Here is an 18,712-nt window from a genome sequence, read left to right as displayed (position 1 = left end):
GCGAGGTATAGTGGTAGCGTATCAGGCTAGTAATCTAAGGGTCAGTAGTTCGAGGCTCGAATTGTAATATTTTATTTGTTTGTAAAAATGAAGTCATATAAACTGCAATACACAATCATACATGAAATTATAGTGAACGCCAAATGAAATTGTCTGGAGTTGTATTGACCATGATAAATTCTTTGAAATGTATGTATATGGCCTCCAGATTTGTGCGAATAGAGGGAATGTGTGCATTTTATACAATCTGTTTTTACCGAATAGGTGTTCACTTTATTCGCTTGAAGTCTCAGTTATGTGAACATATTTGTTGAGATCTCCGATAACGATTTTGACATCATGGCTTGGGCAGCCGTCGTATTCACGTTCAGCTGCGCGTAGAAAGCGTCCTTATCGTCATCGTCACTTGCTAGATGAGGGCTGTGCACGTTGATTATGCTGATATTGAACAAACGGCCTTTGATCCTCAACTTGCACATTCTGTTGTCGATTGGCCACCACCCAATCACGCGCCTCTGCATTTCGCCCATCACGATAAAAGCTGTGCCCAGCTCATGTCTATTGCCGCAGCTCTGGTAGATGGTATAACCATCCCTATACGTATGTACCGTCGACCCTTTCCAGCAAACCTCCTGCAGCGCTACGATGTCGAACTTGCGGACCCTCAATAATTTGGAAAGAATGCGGGTACTTCCCAAGAAATTGAGAGACTTACAGTTCCATGATTCGAGTTTCCAATCGTTAGTCCGTTTTCGATGCCTGGGTCTATGCCGATTGTTCCGGTCCGAATTTACATTGTATGCTTCCTGTACTAATGATTTTTACGGCTGGCTTGTAAGGCCTGCACCAACCCCCTGTCTCGCCGGAGGATCATCGTGCACAGCACTGTTTAGAGTCCCACGCTGGCACTAGGACGATGATCAGCCGTTCCTAACATGAAGAACAGACGCTGTTTCGAGCCGCCCCTAACATGGAGAACAGACGCTCTGATAAGCTACACCCTCAGAAGAGAGGAGCCCCCCTTCCCTGTCAGCATACGACCAAGGTTCCACCAGGGTTGGTTACCCGATCTTCCCTACGGTTACTCGTATCCCAGGCGGTACCACGGGGAGGTAGGGATAGGAGTTACTGGACAAGAGGCTAAGGACCACAAATGGGGTCTATTTTATACCTGCAGGTACGCGAAGTACCAATGGTACGCATTGTCCAGTCATTTACCACCCACGGGAAAGCGCACACAATAAATAGGTGGCCAGAATAATTAAACGATTTGTGATTGGGAACGTGTTGCCAGTTCTCTTTGTGCAACTCTCCATTCATAGACTCTGTATTAGGGCGCTTGAAACCTCCTTCCTTTTGTCTGTCTTGGTAGTGTCATTCTCAAAACACACCAAGCCGTTCCCATAGGGTACGTTAGCCACAAGGAAGGACGTTTCAAGTAATAATGTTTAATATGGTATGCCCTCTTCAACATCTCTCGCATAACTTATGATCTCGCCCTTAAAGCCATTGGTAGCCATGTGTGTAGCTTGTTGTTTCTGAGGACTTGAATGGATTTACACGATTTTTAACAACTCTATGATGAAGAAAGGATCATTATCTACCTGCCAGTGGTATTGGCTTGGAAGTTTATACATTCATTTGCTCAGAAACAACGAGCTACACACGAGGTTACCAATGGCTTTTAGGGCGTTATCCCAGATTATGCGAGATCTAATCCAATTTCTCTCGCCGTTCCCTTACGGTATCTATCCATCTAGTATTCATTGCTTTCTTCTCCATGCTCCCTCTTACTTCGAGCAAAATAGACCGATATGCCGGTAAACAAATTCAATATTAATTGATATGGAGCAATTTCAGCAGAAATCCTCGTTGAATTCGCCTTACAATTGCTCGAACGATTCATTTAGCAGCTTGATTCAGTTGGAACTACAGTTAACTCTCCCTTACTCGATATTTCGTATCTCGTTATCGAGTTAGGGAACCATAGTAAAAGTTGGATCGCATTTGCACTGGTTTTGCGTTCTATAACTCGATACCTCTCTATCTCGATGGTCCCTTCGAGTTAGGGAGAATTGACTGTATATCTAACAGTGATAAATCAAATTTTGTTACGGTTTTGCAAGAAAACACTGTATTCTATTCTCCAAATGATACACAGTGAACACAATTCAACGATTTTTTTTAGTTTTGGACCGAAAAACTTCTAATGAAGTTTCGATGATGACGATGATTACGATGACGGATCCTTGAACGTTAAAATGAAAAATACAGTAGGTAGGGGAACTGTGGGTAACATGAACAGGGGAGGTAAAATGAACAGGTTTGTGTTTTACGATAATTATGCTATTAATCAATACAAAACATAGCACCATCCTCAATCTTCAGACTAAGGAGTTATTTCGACAACTGTAGCGCGATATTGAAGTGTCAAAAACTGGAAAAGTAAACAAAGACGAAGTAAGCCTTTCCGTTTTATCATATGATGTAAATTTTCACTCGTGGAATTTAAGGTTTTTATGACTAAAATCATGAAAAACCTATTGAACTGCGTAGCACATCACATCTTTGAAGTATTTACGAGAAATTGACGGAAATTTAAAGTATTTTTATCTTCTAAATTCTTAGAACAAATTATTTGAATATGTTGATTTCTTGAGGGAAAAATGAACCACTCGAGATGGGGGTAATATGAATACCATGTCAGGACGAATACAATCGGATTTTATATCAGATGCCGAGAGTTTTCCGGAGGAAATATAAAGACAGACATGGACAGCCATCTAAATGGTCGCGGTTAAACGTTCCATCGATTCCGGAATGTCTTTGAGATATGCATTGATCATGTACCAGATGCCCAGAGAGTCATGCCGCAACCCGTTCAGTGGTGTTCATTTTACCCCCAAGTTTGAAACATTGACTCTGTGGAAAGAAATTTTCAAAATTATAATAATTTTGATAACATTCTATTTCTATCACAATACTTCAAATTGTTCCATTGCATAAACACCCTTCTTCAATTGCTTGAAAATTGCTTAGGGTGTTCATTTTACCCTAAGTGAAAGCTGTGGTGTAGTTTCATCAAATTATGTAAATAAAAGTTTCAGCTGTTTTGCTGTGTTGAATCATTAAAGATGACGATGATAATGATGGCCTTGATGATGGTGTTCACGGTGATGATGAGGATTGTAGTGAAATCATAGTAGTAGCAGGGTGATAAAGTAGTAGATAAACCGATGATATTCACGAAACGCGACGCGAGACAAGACATAACACTTACTATCTTACTATCGTAAATATTAGAGATGGTCGGGTTTCACATTTTTCAAACCCGACTTATTTTATTACTTCAAACCCGGACCCGACCCGAACCCGGGAAAATAATTGAAAGGCAAACCCGGACCCGACCTGAACCCGACATTTTTTCGCTGTTCAAACTCGAACCCGACCCGAAACCCGAAACTTGTTTGTAAGAAAAAAAAAACCCGAATAAAACATTAGCATTCTTAGGTTAATGCTTACTGGTAAGACCAAGGATGGAAATCTAGCGATCATGACAAAACAGGCATTGCAGAATTCGCTCTCATTTGAGTATGAAGCACGATCAAAGCAAGCAAAGAAAAACATCCCATCTGTTGCAGTCCACGATCGTCATTGTATCGCAAGGTGTAACAAGTCTGATAAATGGAAGCAGCGAGCGAGAGCCCCAAAGAGAGAGCGATGATAAAATCCATTTTTCTCGCTTGTTTACCGTTGGGGACAGGTGTTTTTCTTTACTGGCACGATAAACAATCCACGAACTTCCATTAGCAATAGTGGCCCCCAGGCTTGGAGCATGATTAGAGGGGTTTTATCATATACTACTATCCCCCCAATCTGATCAAAGTTGTAGCAGTATACGATAAACAGTCTCTCATAATGTGCAGCATGTTATGATAGTTACAGAGAGCGATACGCGAGAGATTCTCTCAATTTTCTCAGGATTCAACCCCTGTGACAAAATAAATGATTCATCGCGGTTGCTCTTTATCGTGAGATCATAGCAACAACGATCAACCTTTTGTCGTTAAGCTATCACAACAAACTACGCTCTGCGAATAATGCATCGTTCGGCATGTGCGCTAGCGATTAAGCCAAAATTTCCTTATTTTGAGGATTATTTCGTTTTTTATTAGTGATTTGAATTCGGATATGCTGTTTATTGATCTTTAATCATTTTGGCATGAGCTCCAAGAAAAATAACAGCTCGCAGTCGGCATGATTCGAGTTTGATCGCTACTTGTAACAACATCCGATAAACTCTTTGTCCCACGACAAACAGTGCATCTGATGCTTGATTTATCGGTCCAACGCGCGCGTAGTGAGGTCTTCAAATCATGTTGCTGCAAGAAGCGACGGCCCTCTTAGACCGTTCAAATACCGTATTGTTTGTCGCTATAGTCAATTTTTTTCCATCCTTGGATAAGACCCAATTGGGAGGATATCCATTCCGGCTGCTCGATTAGTATTCGAATGGTGATGTAAAATAAATTGTGAATCAATGAGTGAACTTAGGGATCAAAAATAAAAGCTTCTAAAATGATTCTAAAATGTGCATTGTGTATATTTTTTTGCCGCAGAACTTGAGCATAGCATAGCATAGCATAGACTGACTGTACATGTCAATGGTTGCTACTCCGTGATTGATCGGAACTGGTAAGAATTGCACTACGATCCAAATGAATAAGGGATGGGTGTTTCCGCTTACTCTCGAAGTGCAATTTTAGCAGATCTAATATTATTGATCAATAACGGCGCCGGCCAAGTCCTTACAGTCAGTTGGGATGGGGAAGGAATGTTAGGGTGTAATGATTGTTGCTTCTAGAGACCGAGAATACCTCTGCATCTCCACAATCACGACGGGAAGGGTGTTTATTAGTGACGGAGGAAAAGATCTGGGAGTCACCTCTGGTCGATGATGCGATCCATGGACAAGGGGGAAATATACGACTCATATTTAAAGCTAGTGTTGTATTTTTGTCTCGAGAAGTTTTTGGTAGAAGCTTTAAAAAATACGTCAACATCTATAATGTCGAACAATTAAAAAGATGTTTTTATTAATGACGAAAACTGAAAATTACATGTATATATTTTAAATTATATGAAACAATGCCGACACTTGTAGTGACGAACTATACATAGTTTGTTTGAAAATTACATATGAGTATTACTGTGCATTTTGTCTCGATATGGTAGAAGTTTTAAAAAATACGTCAATATTCGCAATGTCGAACAATTCAAAAGATAATTTTTAATAATGTCAAAAAGAGACAAATATATGTATATTGAAATTGTATAAGAAAAAAGCATAATGCCGACACTTACAGTGACGAACCATACAAAGTTTGTTTTAAAATTACTTAAAAGTTACGCTTTCAAGAAAATATGTGTTATCACTAGCATGAAACGAACTCACCAGTTGGTAATCCTCGACTGAACACAAAACTGACACTGACAGCAAAACTTCTTGGCAAAACAAACTGTCTTGCTTGTGCCTTCCAAATACCTACCCAGCAAGACGCTCCAAAACAGAAAAAAATCTTTGGCGGCGAAAACACGCGCGAAATCGTGAGCCAAATCTATCGGACGACGCAAAACCGAACTGTCCTGCTTGGGCTTCACGAAGCACTACCCAGCAAGACGCTCCGAAACTTATGGCGCAGGTGGACAAACGGCAGCAGAGAACAGCGTACGGGAATCGGGATAGGAAAGCACGAAAAGATAAACTCGCGAGAAATACTTTTGAACATTATTTAATAGCGAAATGAAAACACGTTTGGACGCGTCGATGAGAAAAACAGTAATCTATATTTTTTGCCACAGAACTTGATCCGAAAAAGTAAGAACAAGTGGAAAGGGAACAACAGAAGATTCGTTGCTGTCCACACAAAATTCAGTGTCGTTCAAATTTACACGTCCTGACTTTCTATTCAAGTCGTGTAAATTTAAAGCATAATTGAATATTGAGTTCCATGCACCAAATATGTGCATGAAAATCAACTTATAATTACATTATTTTTTTAACTGTGTATATCCATTTTTGCCATTCTTTTTCTTTTCATTCGATGGTCAAACGTTCGTGGCTTTGAAACACGAAACATCGTAGAATGTTCCATTCCCAGCTTTCTGCTAATGGCACGATGAGATAGATCTGGATTTTCGAGGTTTCGCCGCTGCTGTTCTTCCGTCTCCATTTCCACAACACAGTTAAAAATAATGAATATTACACGTCATGTAAACTTCATTTATGCGATGTAAACAGGACGTCATGTAAATTTAAGCCTGAAATCATGTAAAAATGTGTTATATGTCATGTTATCACACAGAATTCTGCTGGATTACATGACATATAATTGAAGTTTACATGACAAATCATGTAAATATCCATAATATTCCACGCTCCAATTATGTGCATTATATGTCTCAATTTGATTCCGTTCACCCTTTATATGTCAAAGGGTACTGCAAGTTGGGCGGAATAAAAAGGTACAATACTAAAATCTACTTCTATTATTCTCTTCATTGAGATTCTGTCCGAAAGGTTCAAATACGTAAAAGAGTCTTCAGAAGAAAAGAAGATCTGATCTTCGATTAAGCCAAAAAAAAATCTGCCGAATTCGATAAAGATTTCCAGTAATTCTGGTAACAGCGATAAGAATTAAGTGGTGTCATAGATAGTACTGAGATGTGGCTAAAATCAATCATCATTATTCTGGGGATATTCTGGAGATATCCACAGCAAAATATCAGACTTCATGGCTAAATAAATATATTCCAACCGATTGCAGTTCATAGACATCTATGTTATCCTAAGAAACATTCGAGTGGGTACTTTGGGTAAAGGGATTCTTGATTGTTTGAGAAAAGACATGATTAACCAAAAATCGACTTACAAGATAAGTCGATCGATGTACAGAAAACTGCTTCTGATTTCATTGATAAATTAAAAAGATATTGCATGTACTAGGTGTCCACTTTATAAAATGAAAAGTCATTATGTCCTTTGGTTCACGTAATTGTTCGCTCTCGCTATTTATTGCAATAAGGTTTCTCTCTTTGTCAACCATAAACGGAATCCGGAAGAATAGGAAAAATCAAGTTTAAAGAATCCTAAAATTTGATCTGCAACGATATTTATTTTAACCTTCGAAATTTTAAGCAACAATCAATTTCTCTCCACCAACTGGAACTGGAGCCACATGAACCGAACCGGGAGTGGCAGCAATCTGCTTCGAAACTGGAACCGACAAGAGGTAACCACCTTTATGTCCCCATCCGTAGACTCCAGCAGCATGTCCATTGGTTCCCCAGGGCAATCCCCATGAGTATGCAGAGTTTAGAGAATTGACTTTGTATCCGTACAATCCATTATCATAGCCATAGGCTGGAGCCCACGCTGGAGACCATGAGTTGACGTAGGAATGGTCATTCCAGGCAGCAACGTTAGCTTGTGGCCAGGCATTATAGAGTCCTTTGCCATAGACTCCATATTGAGGCCATACAGAGGTGCTCACCGGCCAAGACGGATACGTTGCCTCCGGGATATACGAAGCTTGAGAAGCAACCGTAAGGGTTAGGACGATGATGGCGATAAATAACTGGAAGAATGTAAAACATGATTGAAATGTATCCCTGGTCAGAAAACCAGCTTAATTACCTTCATGATGAACTCGGGAAAAGTTTACTTGTGTTCAGTTGGTTTGAAAACGATCAATTGACGAATGATGACTCAACTCATTCATCGAGTTGGCTTTATACTTCTTTGAACCATACCGCAAGCAGTGTTACGGTTGACTGATTTCAGCATTGTAAATTGCAAAGAGATTGTCCACCTCTGTCGATTTACTAATCTCAGGATATTCGTACCGTATGTACAATTACAGGAAATGTTATGTACTTATTAATGACAATGAGGTTAACTCCCAGTTATTAAGACAGTGCAGCCATACAATATTGTTTTTGTATGTGAGGACCTATAAATACGGATAGCCTATAATTCATCATCATCAGTCTATTTACAGCTTTTCATTTCGGCAAGAACAGCAAACACAAACTGTCTCAAAATGAAGGTATTATCAGATGAATTGATCATTTTCGTTTCAAAATTATCATATTTAATCAAATATTCATTATCTAGGTATTCATCGCTATCATTGCCCTGACCCTTGCAATGGCTTCCCAAGCATCGTACATTCAGGACACAGCTGCCTATTCATCGTGGCCAGTTAGTACCTCTGTGTGGCCACCGAATGGAGTCTATGGAAAAGGACTTCACAACGACTGGTCATACGCTAACGCCAACAACTGGAACGCTTACCCTTCCGTCAACTCGTGGTCTTCTGCTTGGACTCCCTACGGATACAATAATGGCCTTTATGGTCGCAAGACCGTTGTTCAAGCTAATGTGGCCAATTCGGCGTATCCATGGGGACTGCCCTGGGGAACTTATGGCAATGCTGGAGTCTACGGATGGGGACACAATGGTGGCTACCTGTCTTCGGTTCCAGTGTCCAAGCAGATCGCTGCCACTGATGGATTGATTTACGCTACACCCTCAGTTCCATATGTTGGAGAGAAATTGATTGTTGCTTAAATATGAGGGTCTGAATAAACCCTTCTTGAAATTACAATGTATATCTGTTTACCACATCTCTAGGATTATATGATTTTTTTGTAAAAGACAAATCCCCTTACATTTTGAATTAATTTGAAAAACTTGTGTTGTATTTCCAATCAGGTTTTAGCATGTCGTTTCCAATATAGCTTCAGAAAAACAATATTTTTCTTTTCTTTTCCACATTATCGATCTCTCGCTAAAGTCTAGGCGATAGTTTTTTTTTTGTATGCACTTGTCTATCGTAATCATTTGAAAACAGAAACTCTCTTCAGTTGCATCGCTTCCATCACTTGGAAGCCTTGGTGCTGTTCTAAATTTAAGACGATTGTTCTCAATGGGGAAATTTCCAAGCAAGCAGCTCTAGACATGACCAACGCAACGATAGCCATTATGTGATTCACTCCCAGCTGCTCCAGTAGCAAAATAGAATGCGTGCCGACATTGTTTCTATTGAGGAATAATTTCCCTCCAAATTATTCTATTAGGCAGTGCGATGGTGATCTGTCACCAGTCGTGCACTCGAAATCCATTCAGTCAACGTGTGGTGTTTGCCTGCGGAGGCAGCATGGCTTCAGTGAAAGAGCGCGGAAGCTGGGCTTCCAAGACGGAGTTTATCTTGTCGTGTCTTGGTTACGCCATTGGCCTTGGCAATGTTTGGCGGTTTCCGTACCTGTGCTACCGAAATGGGGGCGGAGCTTTTCTGGTTCCGTACTTGACCATGCTGTTCTTCTGCGGGATACCGTTGTTTTTCCTGGAGATCTGCATCGGACAGTTCTCCGGACGTGGTTGCGTAACTGTGTTCAACATCGCTCCACTGCTGAAGGGAGCTGGACTGACAATCGTTGTGATTAACTTCATTTGCACATCTTACTACAATGTAATCATTGCATATCCGATACTATTTCTGTGGAAATCATTGCGAAGTCAGCTGCCGTGGGAGAGTTGCGACAATGAGTGGAATACGGATCGTTGCTTGGAGTTGAGTGGCCCCAACAAGGCAGATATTCTGATGAACAACAGTATGCTGAGTCCAGTCGAGCGGTGGCGAACTCCAGCTGATGAGTTTTTCCAGTAGATATGAGAACATATCGATGTTTGAAATGATCATTAACTCATCTTCGTTACAGCAATGAGATACTGCACATTTCGGATGGTATCGAGTCTCCCGGGAGCATTGTATGGCCACTATTCCTGTGCAATGTCATCGCTTGGATGGTCATCTACGCGTGCATAATTAACGGAGTGAAATCCGTAGGCAAGGTGGTTTATTTCACGGCAACATTTCCATTCGTTGTTATGGGTATACTATTCATACGTGGAATTACTCTTCCGGGAGCAATGGAGGGGATACGATTCTACATTCTGCCTCAGTGGAGTCAACTCACCAATCTGAAAGTTTGGGCAGACGCAGCGATTCAGATCTTCTTCTCGTTGGGTCCCGGATGGGGTGGAATCGTCAATATGGCCAGCTATAATCAGTTCAAGAACAACACCAAGATGGATTCGATACTGATCCCCATCGTGAATTGTGGGACAAGTATCTTTGCAGGATTTGTCGTTTTCTCAGTTCTGGGATATTTGTCACGTATGTCGTGTAGTTAACATAGAGTCCAATTACTTCAAACCTTACTTGTTGATTCCAGATCAGACTGGACTCCCTGTTTCAACAGTAGCTACTGGAGGACCCGGCTTGGCATTCATCACTTACCCAGAAGCCATTGCAATGCTTCCGTTTCCTCAGTTGTGGGCATCCCTATTTTTCACAATGCTGTTCTTTCTAGGAGTGGATAGTATGGTAAGTAAAATTGCATTAATTTATTTGTGCAATCTTTCTGCAAAAACCGGTTGTTGCAGTTTGTGCAGATTGAGGCCATCATCTCATCAGTGTTGGACGAGTTTCCTTTGTTGAGGAGGCGGAAACGATTGATTACACTGGGGACATGCTTCATAATGTTTTTGCTGTCCACGGCATGTACAACTGAGGTAAGTGTTTTAAATTGATTCGATAACAAATAGTTTTACTGGGGTTGACTGCTAGTTTAATTGAGTTCATATATTGATGTTAAATTGAATGACGGTTATATAATTTTCAAACAAAATTTCACCTAACAAAAATAATACCTTTTTTAATTATTTTGGGTATGATTTCTTTCTAATTTGGAGGACATATTTCACATCAAATCATTTTTAAAATAATACGAGCACGATAATAGTACACATCGTTGATCTTTGATGACGATCTGGGAAGATTCCGGGAACCGAGAAGAATTCTTGACTGTCACAAATCGAATAAAAAATTGTGAATTTATACAAATTTAATTTTAGATTATTTTTTCTCACTTTCGGATACACAGAATAGGAATATTTCATATGAAATATTTCTTCACTGATAGGGAGCCGGATCTTATTCTTGGCACTTTTGATTCACTTCGGCAGTGGGGTTTTTTGAAAGCTACAGCCACAATATGCGCCGTACTGATGTGCTTCTTATGGCAAAGTGTCAGATAAATCCGACGAGAAACCCCCCTAGCCCCCCCGACAAAGTGCATCATGGAAGTGCCCAAGTGGTTCAGCACCCTATTTCAGTTTACGCAACTTTAAGTGAACCCCTAGGGGTGGGCATTTTTCGGGAATTTTCAACCCCGCCCTTCCCCCATAATAAGATTTTTTGTATGAAAATAAAAAAATAATTGTATGACGCATAAGAAATCACAAACCCTCCCTCCACCCATAAGCCCTTACGTTATTAATGGACGGCGTCCTAATGGTTTTCCATTTTTGCAATGACTAGACTGTATGTTTAAAAAAATGTGATGGGGGACACAAGAAGAACGGAGTATTGTTCGTTTTGTTGACGAATAGATTCTCGTGCACATTTTCAACGTAGAAAAATAAAAACTCACACGTCAGTTTATATGGCACTTTTATAGAAGCACGTACCTTGCATTCAATGAACGACCCAAAAGAATGCGTTACATGTGCGTTACTGGTTGGTTTTGTTAGCTTCGACAACATCCAATATATGACAAACATGGTGGGAGAATATTTTGGTGTGGCAAAATTATTTAGGTGTGAGTCTATTGGAGGGCAAAATCCTCAATAACTAGCAGAATAACTGCTGTAGCATTGGAATAATTATTTTTTTAAAAATCAATGAAAGTATATTTAAAAATCAATGAAGATAGATTTGGAGAAACTGCACAGCCGTGAAATGCAAGTCAGTCCAATCTGCATTTTCGTCAAAATTGAGTTGAGTTCAATTTTAAGCATATCTTCCAATGCTCTTTCAGTTGCACTAATAAGAAAATATGATTTGTTCGGAAAAATTAGGAAAAAAAAAACAGCAGGTCAAATTATCCCATAATGAACAGTAATCGCATATTGTAGTGAAAAGCAAATTGTGAAAGTTTCATCAAGATTGGAACATGTCCCAATCCTCTGGAATTTTTTGAATATTCGTATTGAAAACAGTTGTTGAGAATATTTCATTTGGCTCACTACTAAATCAAATTTTCAATAAATTTTGAGCCATGAAAGTATTTGAAACAACATAACATTGAGGAACTGCAAATTAAATTGAAGATTTCTTCCATGTTTGTTCAGACAATCCGTCACTTAATGAATAAAATTTAAGATGTACTTTATATCTAAAAAAATACTGTTGTGCTTTTTAATTTCGAAATACCCTAGTTACTAGCTTAGCTTAGACTGACTACACATATCAATGGTTGCTATTCCGTGATTGACCGAAGTCAGTGAAAATGCACAAAGAATCAACTAGAAGTTCGGCTGGGATTGGCCATAATCTTCTTCAGTGTGCATAATTCAGTGCCTCTATTTATACAGGGTCAATAACGGCGCCGGCCACGTCCTTGCAGTCAGGTGGGATTGGAGGAAGGAATGTTAGTGTGTAACCTTTGCTATATGGAGACCGTGTTTACCTCTGCATCTCCACAAAGGTTACTGGGAGGGATGTTTGTTAATGGGGAGGATCGTTGGGTCACAGGATTCACTTTGATAAGCGATTAGACCATGATAAATTATTTGACGCGAGCTAAGGATCGAACACTACCAACCTGCTTCGCGAACCGCGCCACTAATAAATCATGCCACGCGAGCGACGCGAGCAAAGGATCAAACACAACTAACCTGCTTCGCGATCCGCGCCACTAATAAATCATGCCACGCGAGCGACGCGCGACACGATTGATCCTGCTCACATCACCCGCCCCCGCAGGAGCAAGCGACGCGAGCAAAGGATCAAACACAACTAACCTGCTTCGCGATCCGCGACACTAATAAATCATGCCACGCGAGCGACGCGCGACACGATTGATCCTGCTCACATCACCCGCCCCCGCAGGAGCAAGCGACGCGAGCAAAGGATCAAACACAACTAACCTGCTTCGCGATTCGCGACACTAATCTTAATTTCGAAATACCCTAGTTACTTCAACAAATTTGAACCTCAATCCGGAACCATAACCATCATTCAAAAAAATCAATGCATAAATATAAAATATAACTCATCCGTGATTTAAAAAAACATCAAAATCGATCGAACGATAGCGAAACTAGAGAATTTTGAATTTTTGTCGTCGGAACCCAGTATTTTTTATTCACGCAGTTTTGCACACCGTCCATCGTTGCTCTAATCAATCTTGTGAGCTTCCCGGGAAAGCTGTTCTCGTCCATGATCTTCCGGTCAATACTGTCGAATGCCGCTTTGAAATCGATGAACAGATGGAGCGTAGAGACCTGGTACTCACGGCATTTCTGGAGGATTTGCCGCACGGAAAACATCTGGTCCGTTGTCGAGCGGCCGTTGATGAAACCTGATCGATAATTTCCCACGAGCTCGTTTGCAATAGGTGGGCTATAGATGGGACATATAATGCCTTGCTTCCACTCCTCCGGTAGCTGTTCCGTGTTCCAAATTCTGACTATCAGTCAATGCAGACAACTAAGCGGCCAACCTACCGGGCCCATCTTGATAAGTTCGGCTCTGATACCATCCTTGCCAGCAGCCTTGTTGTTCTTGAGCTGTTGAATGGTATCCTTAAATGCCTCCATAGTGGGAGCTAATTTGTTTCCACTAACCGCAGTGCTTACTTAGCCATCACCTTCGCTGTCATGACCTTCTATGCTTGGATTCTATGCACCATTCAGGTGTTCATCGTAGTGCTGCTTCCACTTTTCGATAACCTCACGTCCATTCGTCAAAATGCTCCCATTCTTATCCCTGCAAATTTCAGCTCACGGCATGAAGCCTTTGGGGATGCGTTGAGCTTTTGATAGAACTTTCGCGTCTCTTTGTGAACGGTACAGCAACTCCATCTCTTGGCATTCCACTTCTTCCAGGCGGCGCTTTTTGTCCTGGAATAGGTGGGTTTGCCATTTCCGCTTCACTGTGTATCGTTCCACGCTCTGCCACGTACCACGCTGCAGCATTGCAGTCCGCTCTGCATTCTTCTCCTTCAAAACCTTCTGGCACTCTTAGTCAAACCAATCGTTTCTTGAACTTCGTTCCACATATCCGACAATGCTTTCAGTAGCTTCGTCAATGGCTGCAAGGTTATGACGTCGGTTCTGTCGTAGACGTGTCGTCCATCGATTAAAACTGTGTTGAAAGTAGGTGCTACTAATGGCCACGTTCTTGGAGGTGGTGAAATCTATAAGTCGTAGGCCGTTCTCGTTCGTCAGCCGGTGAGCGCTGAACTTTCCAATCGTCGGTCTGAACTGCTCCTCCTGGCTAATCTGAGCGTTTAAAAAGACACGGACACCGTCTTCAGCCATTTAGCTGCACAGACTGTAACTTAACACTAGACAACGGGCAAGCATGCTCCAGTGGCACAGCCGAGAAACATTCCTGACGAAAAGTTTCAATGGCTGAAGCGGGAATCGAACCCACACCACGATGCGCTTAAATGGCTCAAGACACTTGCCGCACGGCTTCGAAGCCCGGCGTTGAAATCATGGCATGGAAAATACATTTGAAACATAAATTAATGTCAATTCTGTTCTCTACCATCACAATAAATATTAAAAAAATATTTTTGTCAAATTTCCAATTAGCTTAATAATTCAATATACTTACAAAATTGCCCCTTTCAGAGCCCCTTCTGGCTACATCACTGGTCCATCACCCGAAAGGTTTTGGGGTTCTTCATATTTCGACATGTATAATCTAACAAAAATAGTTTGGTTGAAAACCCCGTGTAACACTATCGTGACCTTCCCTTGTGAGACGCCATCTTTCCAAGTGGTCAAGATTCTGAGGTATCTGCTAAAAAAAACCTGGTGTGTGGTGTTTCAATACCTAATAAACAATGCGCTCTCGGGCTTTGGATGGGCATCTGATTCTTCCGAAAGAGGTGCGCTTTGCGAAAGACGACCACGAGATTATTGAGCTAAAACCGAATTGAGGTTAACTTCTGCGTCCACGAGTCCTCTCGTGGCGTGTCGTTCGATTCTCACCCAGAAGACGTGAAACTTTTTCGCAAATTTCACATCAATTTGTCCATCTAATCCAATTGCAAATATGTGTAATGCTTATTTTTCCGGTAATTGTTATTCTTAAATAGTGTTGCCAGATGAACATTTCTGTTTTGGCCGACTGTATGGCATGCAACCCTTCTTTCAACTTTGGCGAACATTCGGTATCGTTATCTTTAAATTTTTTTGATATCTGCATATAACACCCCCATATAATTGGCTCTTTTGATAACAATCGAGCACCCAGACAACCAGAAATCGCATGAAAGTTCACGTACTAATTACATACTAATTACATCAAACCCGCAAAACACCGTGGATAAACTCGTCAGATTGATGAGCTTCCTCGCATAAAACACTTCTTTTCTGAGTTCATTTGTACATTTTGTTTCGTTCCGTACACTTGTACAAAAAAAAGTCGAATCAATTCGTAGCAGCTGTCAAATCAACATTTGTTATCATAAGCTAAGTCGCATAAGATCACAGGTTAGTGCGGTAGAATATTTATACATTCGTATTGTATGTTATTATTCATCACATAATATATGCACGCATATTGCCTCCACTTTTGTACGTAGAAGGCCTTTTCGCGACATCTTATGAGTGAAATGTTGCACATACAAAGCCTCCAGGTGATTTCGTTATACGTACATTTTGGTTGTTTGGGCAGTGTTGCCATCTATTATCAGAATATGAAATTTTAAATGGCCATTTGGAAAGTTCTCAAATGATGCTTCAACTTTGCCGAATATCTCGGATCAGAATTCCCACATCTAGATGTTGTATTTTTCAAAAACATAATTATAATCCTGATTTTTTTTCACGACCGAATCGTTTTACGTCTCTCCGATAACGGTCGTAAAAATAGGTCGGGGTGTATTGTCGCAAAAAAAAAACGTTTAGAATGAATGTCTTTTTCTACTTAATCGAAATAAACAAAACAAGTGTATCGTTCTGTTACGCTAAGCAAACGGCTTAAGCGCCACCTTCCAATAAGAAGGACCGTTAGCTCTTTCAAATACTTGGCATGAAACTACTCTCTCAGGGCAGGTCAACCAAGTTTATAATAACCAATGTCGCACTTAAACAACCCTCCAAAACTAACCAGAAACAATTACAAAATTATTAAAATTCGGAAACAGAAAAATAAATCTGAAATTAATCAATGGATGAAATGCTTATTTACTAAAAGAACTCAAACACCAATCTAATATCTAGCCGAAATTCATTCGTGACGTAAAATAAAACTAGTGGAGTATCCTAACTAATCTTGAAGTAGGTTTATGAAAATACAAAACAAAATTCGAAGTTAATTTATTAATTTTTATTTCAAATTTATCGAGCTCAAATCGATTGCTTTAAATTTAACGTGTAATTATTTTATTCGGAATCAAGCAAACCTATTTCCTACTGTGACGTCACGATTTATTTCAAATTAATGTTCAATGTTGATTTTATCTTTGAGCAAATACTTATTTATTATAGTCAGATATGACCTTATTCATTGCGACGTTCCCTCATCGAGTGTCACACGTGGTCCAACGGTTGCAACTTCACGTTCACCTACTCACCAATTGCTGTGGGTCAAACCTACTCCATTGACCGGTAAAGCCAACATGTTATTCGCGCGTCGGCGTCGATTACGGGGTAAAAGCGTCCCCTTGTAGGGGGACTGGGGGTAATATGCCCATAGGGGGCAAAACGCGCCACCCTCGATTTGGATGAACGGTGTGGTTTAGAATACTTTTTTTCACCCTAGGTTATAGCAAATGGATAAAAATGCTTCTATTGATAAATTTTTATGTTTTTTTTCTCAAGAAAATCGATAAAAACGTATAAAAACGTTTTTCGCTGTTTTCGTTGCAATTTTGTGCGATTTTCAAGGTCATATTTTTGGTCAATAAATAACCAAATTTTTAAAACTATCGCCGAGAGCCAACATGTGCACTGTCATAGTTTGTATTACATGCAAAAAATATGATAAATTTGTCCTAAAAAAGCTTATCGAAGGACCTAAACTTTAATCAACTCTGGGGGCAAAACGCCCACCCCTATTCCATAACACCAAAACAGCCGTTGGAATTCAAATTCTACCAAATGTAATGCCATATTGAAGTTACGCGCAATTTGAAACCTTACAAATGTACATTTTTTGCATCAGCATGTATACTATTATTGAACAATAACATCTGAACAAACGCCCGGATGTATGCAACCTATAAACAAGCATGATTGTGTGCGTACGTTAACAGCATGGCTAACGTCGAACTGAAGCGGAGCGTTTCACCCTGCAAAACAATACATACACTGATAAAAATCCACACGCTCGATCTGTGTGTTTAAAATTATGGGTCGATTCATGAACGTCCATATCGATTTGCTATGATTTTCTTGCAAACTTCGTGTGTGTTACACATTAAATTCCTGTGTTTTGCTTCATGGATTGATTCATCAACCGACAACAGGGATTCCATATTTTTTCCACATAAGTTCCCGAAGTTTTCTCTTCAGATTCATATGTGTCAACCTATGGACGCATAGATCATCACTCCAACACGGATTCAGTGTGTTTTGCTTAGGGTTATCTTGTGTCATAATCATCATGTTCAAGTTGGTCGATTCATTGATTTGCGCAATGAGATTTTTATGATGAAATCCATGAGCTATGCTATCGATTTCCATGTTCAAAACTTCTAAATTGTTTGTGATCAACCCATGGGATGCATAGTGAACTGAATTGCGGTTGGACCTCGTGTCGAACGACAGTTATCATCATGCTTCCAAAGAGAAGAAGCAAATTTTGAAGCTGAAAGTGTTAGATGAAAATTTGTGAATTCGATTTTTCTTTTATTAGTGAAGTTGACCGATATACGAGAATTCTACCTTTCTATAAGAAAACATTGATTATAATGTATAGTTTAGTAGAAAAATCGGATTCCACTAACAGATTTTCCTGGCTTTCAGTTTCGAGAAAAATGGAATATGCTTATCCCTGGCTTCCCAAATTATGTATTTGCGGCGCCCCGCTTGTTGCTGGCTCACGGGTTTGAAAAAAAAAATCAAGAGAGCTTGCGACAAGCAGAGGAGCCTCGGATCCATATTTTGGGGAGCAAAAGTTTTTCTACCAAATTTCTTCTTTCAGTCCCATGACATTTATGTTCTATCACACATGACTATCAAAAGCTACTACATTTTGAATTCAATAAGCAAATCAGTTGGTTTTCATGATTTAATATTTGGAAATTCATGTTTGTATCACATGACAACCTAATGTTGATACACATGTTTTTATACCGTGAAATCAATGATGAAATCCATATGGCTACCACACTCAAATCATGTGGTTTTCCTCATTGCGCAAATCTATAAGTAAAACACACGACCTTGACGGTATGCAGTGTATGCAGTTAAGCAAGCATTTTTTTAAAATTGGTTCATAAGCCCCAGAAAAGCTAAAATGGATAGTTGTTTCTACTATTTGAAAGAAAACATGTTTGTTTATCCGACCATAATTTAAAAAGAGCACAAAATAATGTTTTTCACATCTAAAATCGCTGTTCT

At 40.0% G+C, this 18,712-nt stretch overlaps 3 protein-coding genes across 3 annotated transcripts in view; 2 read left to right on the top strand and 1 right to left on the bottom strand.

Annotated features, from left to right (window-relative positions):
- Positions 1–7,041: 7,041 nt before the first annotated feature.
- On the bottom strand, positions 7,042–7,783 carry LOC110677073. Its single transcript, XM_021847673.1, has 2 exons — positions 7,697–7,783; positions 7,042–7,637 (listed from the first exon to the last, which is right to left on the bottom strand). The coding sequence occupies exons 1-2, from the start codon at positions 7,700–7,702 to the stop codon at positions 7,194–7,196; spliced, it is 450 nt and encodes a 149-aa protein (XP_021703365.1). The 5' UTR covers positions 7,703–7,783; the 3' UTR covers positions 7,042–7,193.
- Positions 7,784–8,035: 252 nt separating this feature from the next.
- On the top strand, positions 8,036–8,688 carry LOC110676050. The gene is made up of 2 exons (XM_021842534.1): positions 8,036–8,108; positions 8,177–8,688. Exons 1-2 carry the CDS (start codon positions 8,103–8,105, stop codon positions 8,630–8,632), a joined length of 462 nt encoding a protein of 153 aa, XP_021698226.1. The 5' UTR covers positions 8,036–8,102; the 3' UTR covers positions 8,633–8,688.
- Positions 8,689–9,127: 439 nt separating this feature from the next.
- LOC5573926 (sodium- and chloride-dependent glycine transporter 1) overlaps positions 9,128–18,712 on the top strand; it is a 30,744-nt gene continuing 21,159 nt past the window's right edge. The window contains exons 1-4 of the mRNA XM_021847672.1: positions 9,128–9,727; positions 9,784–10,241; positions 10,300–10,451; positions 10,511–10,639. Of these exons, the coding sequence (XP_021703364.1) occupies positions 9,150–9,727; positions 9,784–10,241; positions 10,300–10,451; positions 10,511–10,639 (1,317 nt within the window). The 5' untranslated portion in view covers positions 9,128–9,149. The remainder of the gene's footprint in view (positions 9,728–9,783; positions 10,242–10,299; positions 10,452–10,510; positions 10,640–18,712) is intronic.

The sequence above is a fragment of the Aedes aegypti genome, chromosome 2 (genome assembly GCF_002204515.2).
Source record: "Aedes aegypti strain LVP_AGWG chromosome 2, AaegL5.0 Primary Assembly, whole genome shotgun sequence".
NCBI lineage: Eukaryota > Metazoa > Arthropoda > Insecta > Diptera > Culicidae > Aedes > Aedes aegypti.
The sequence above is the reverse complement of the archived record's forward strand: the minus strand, read 5'-3'. Positions and strand labels throughout refer to the sequence as shown.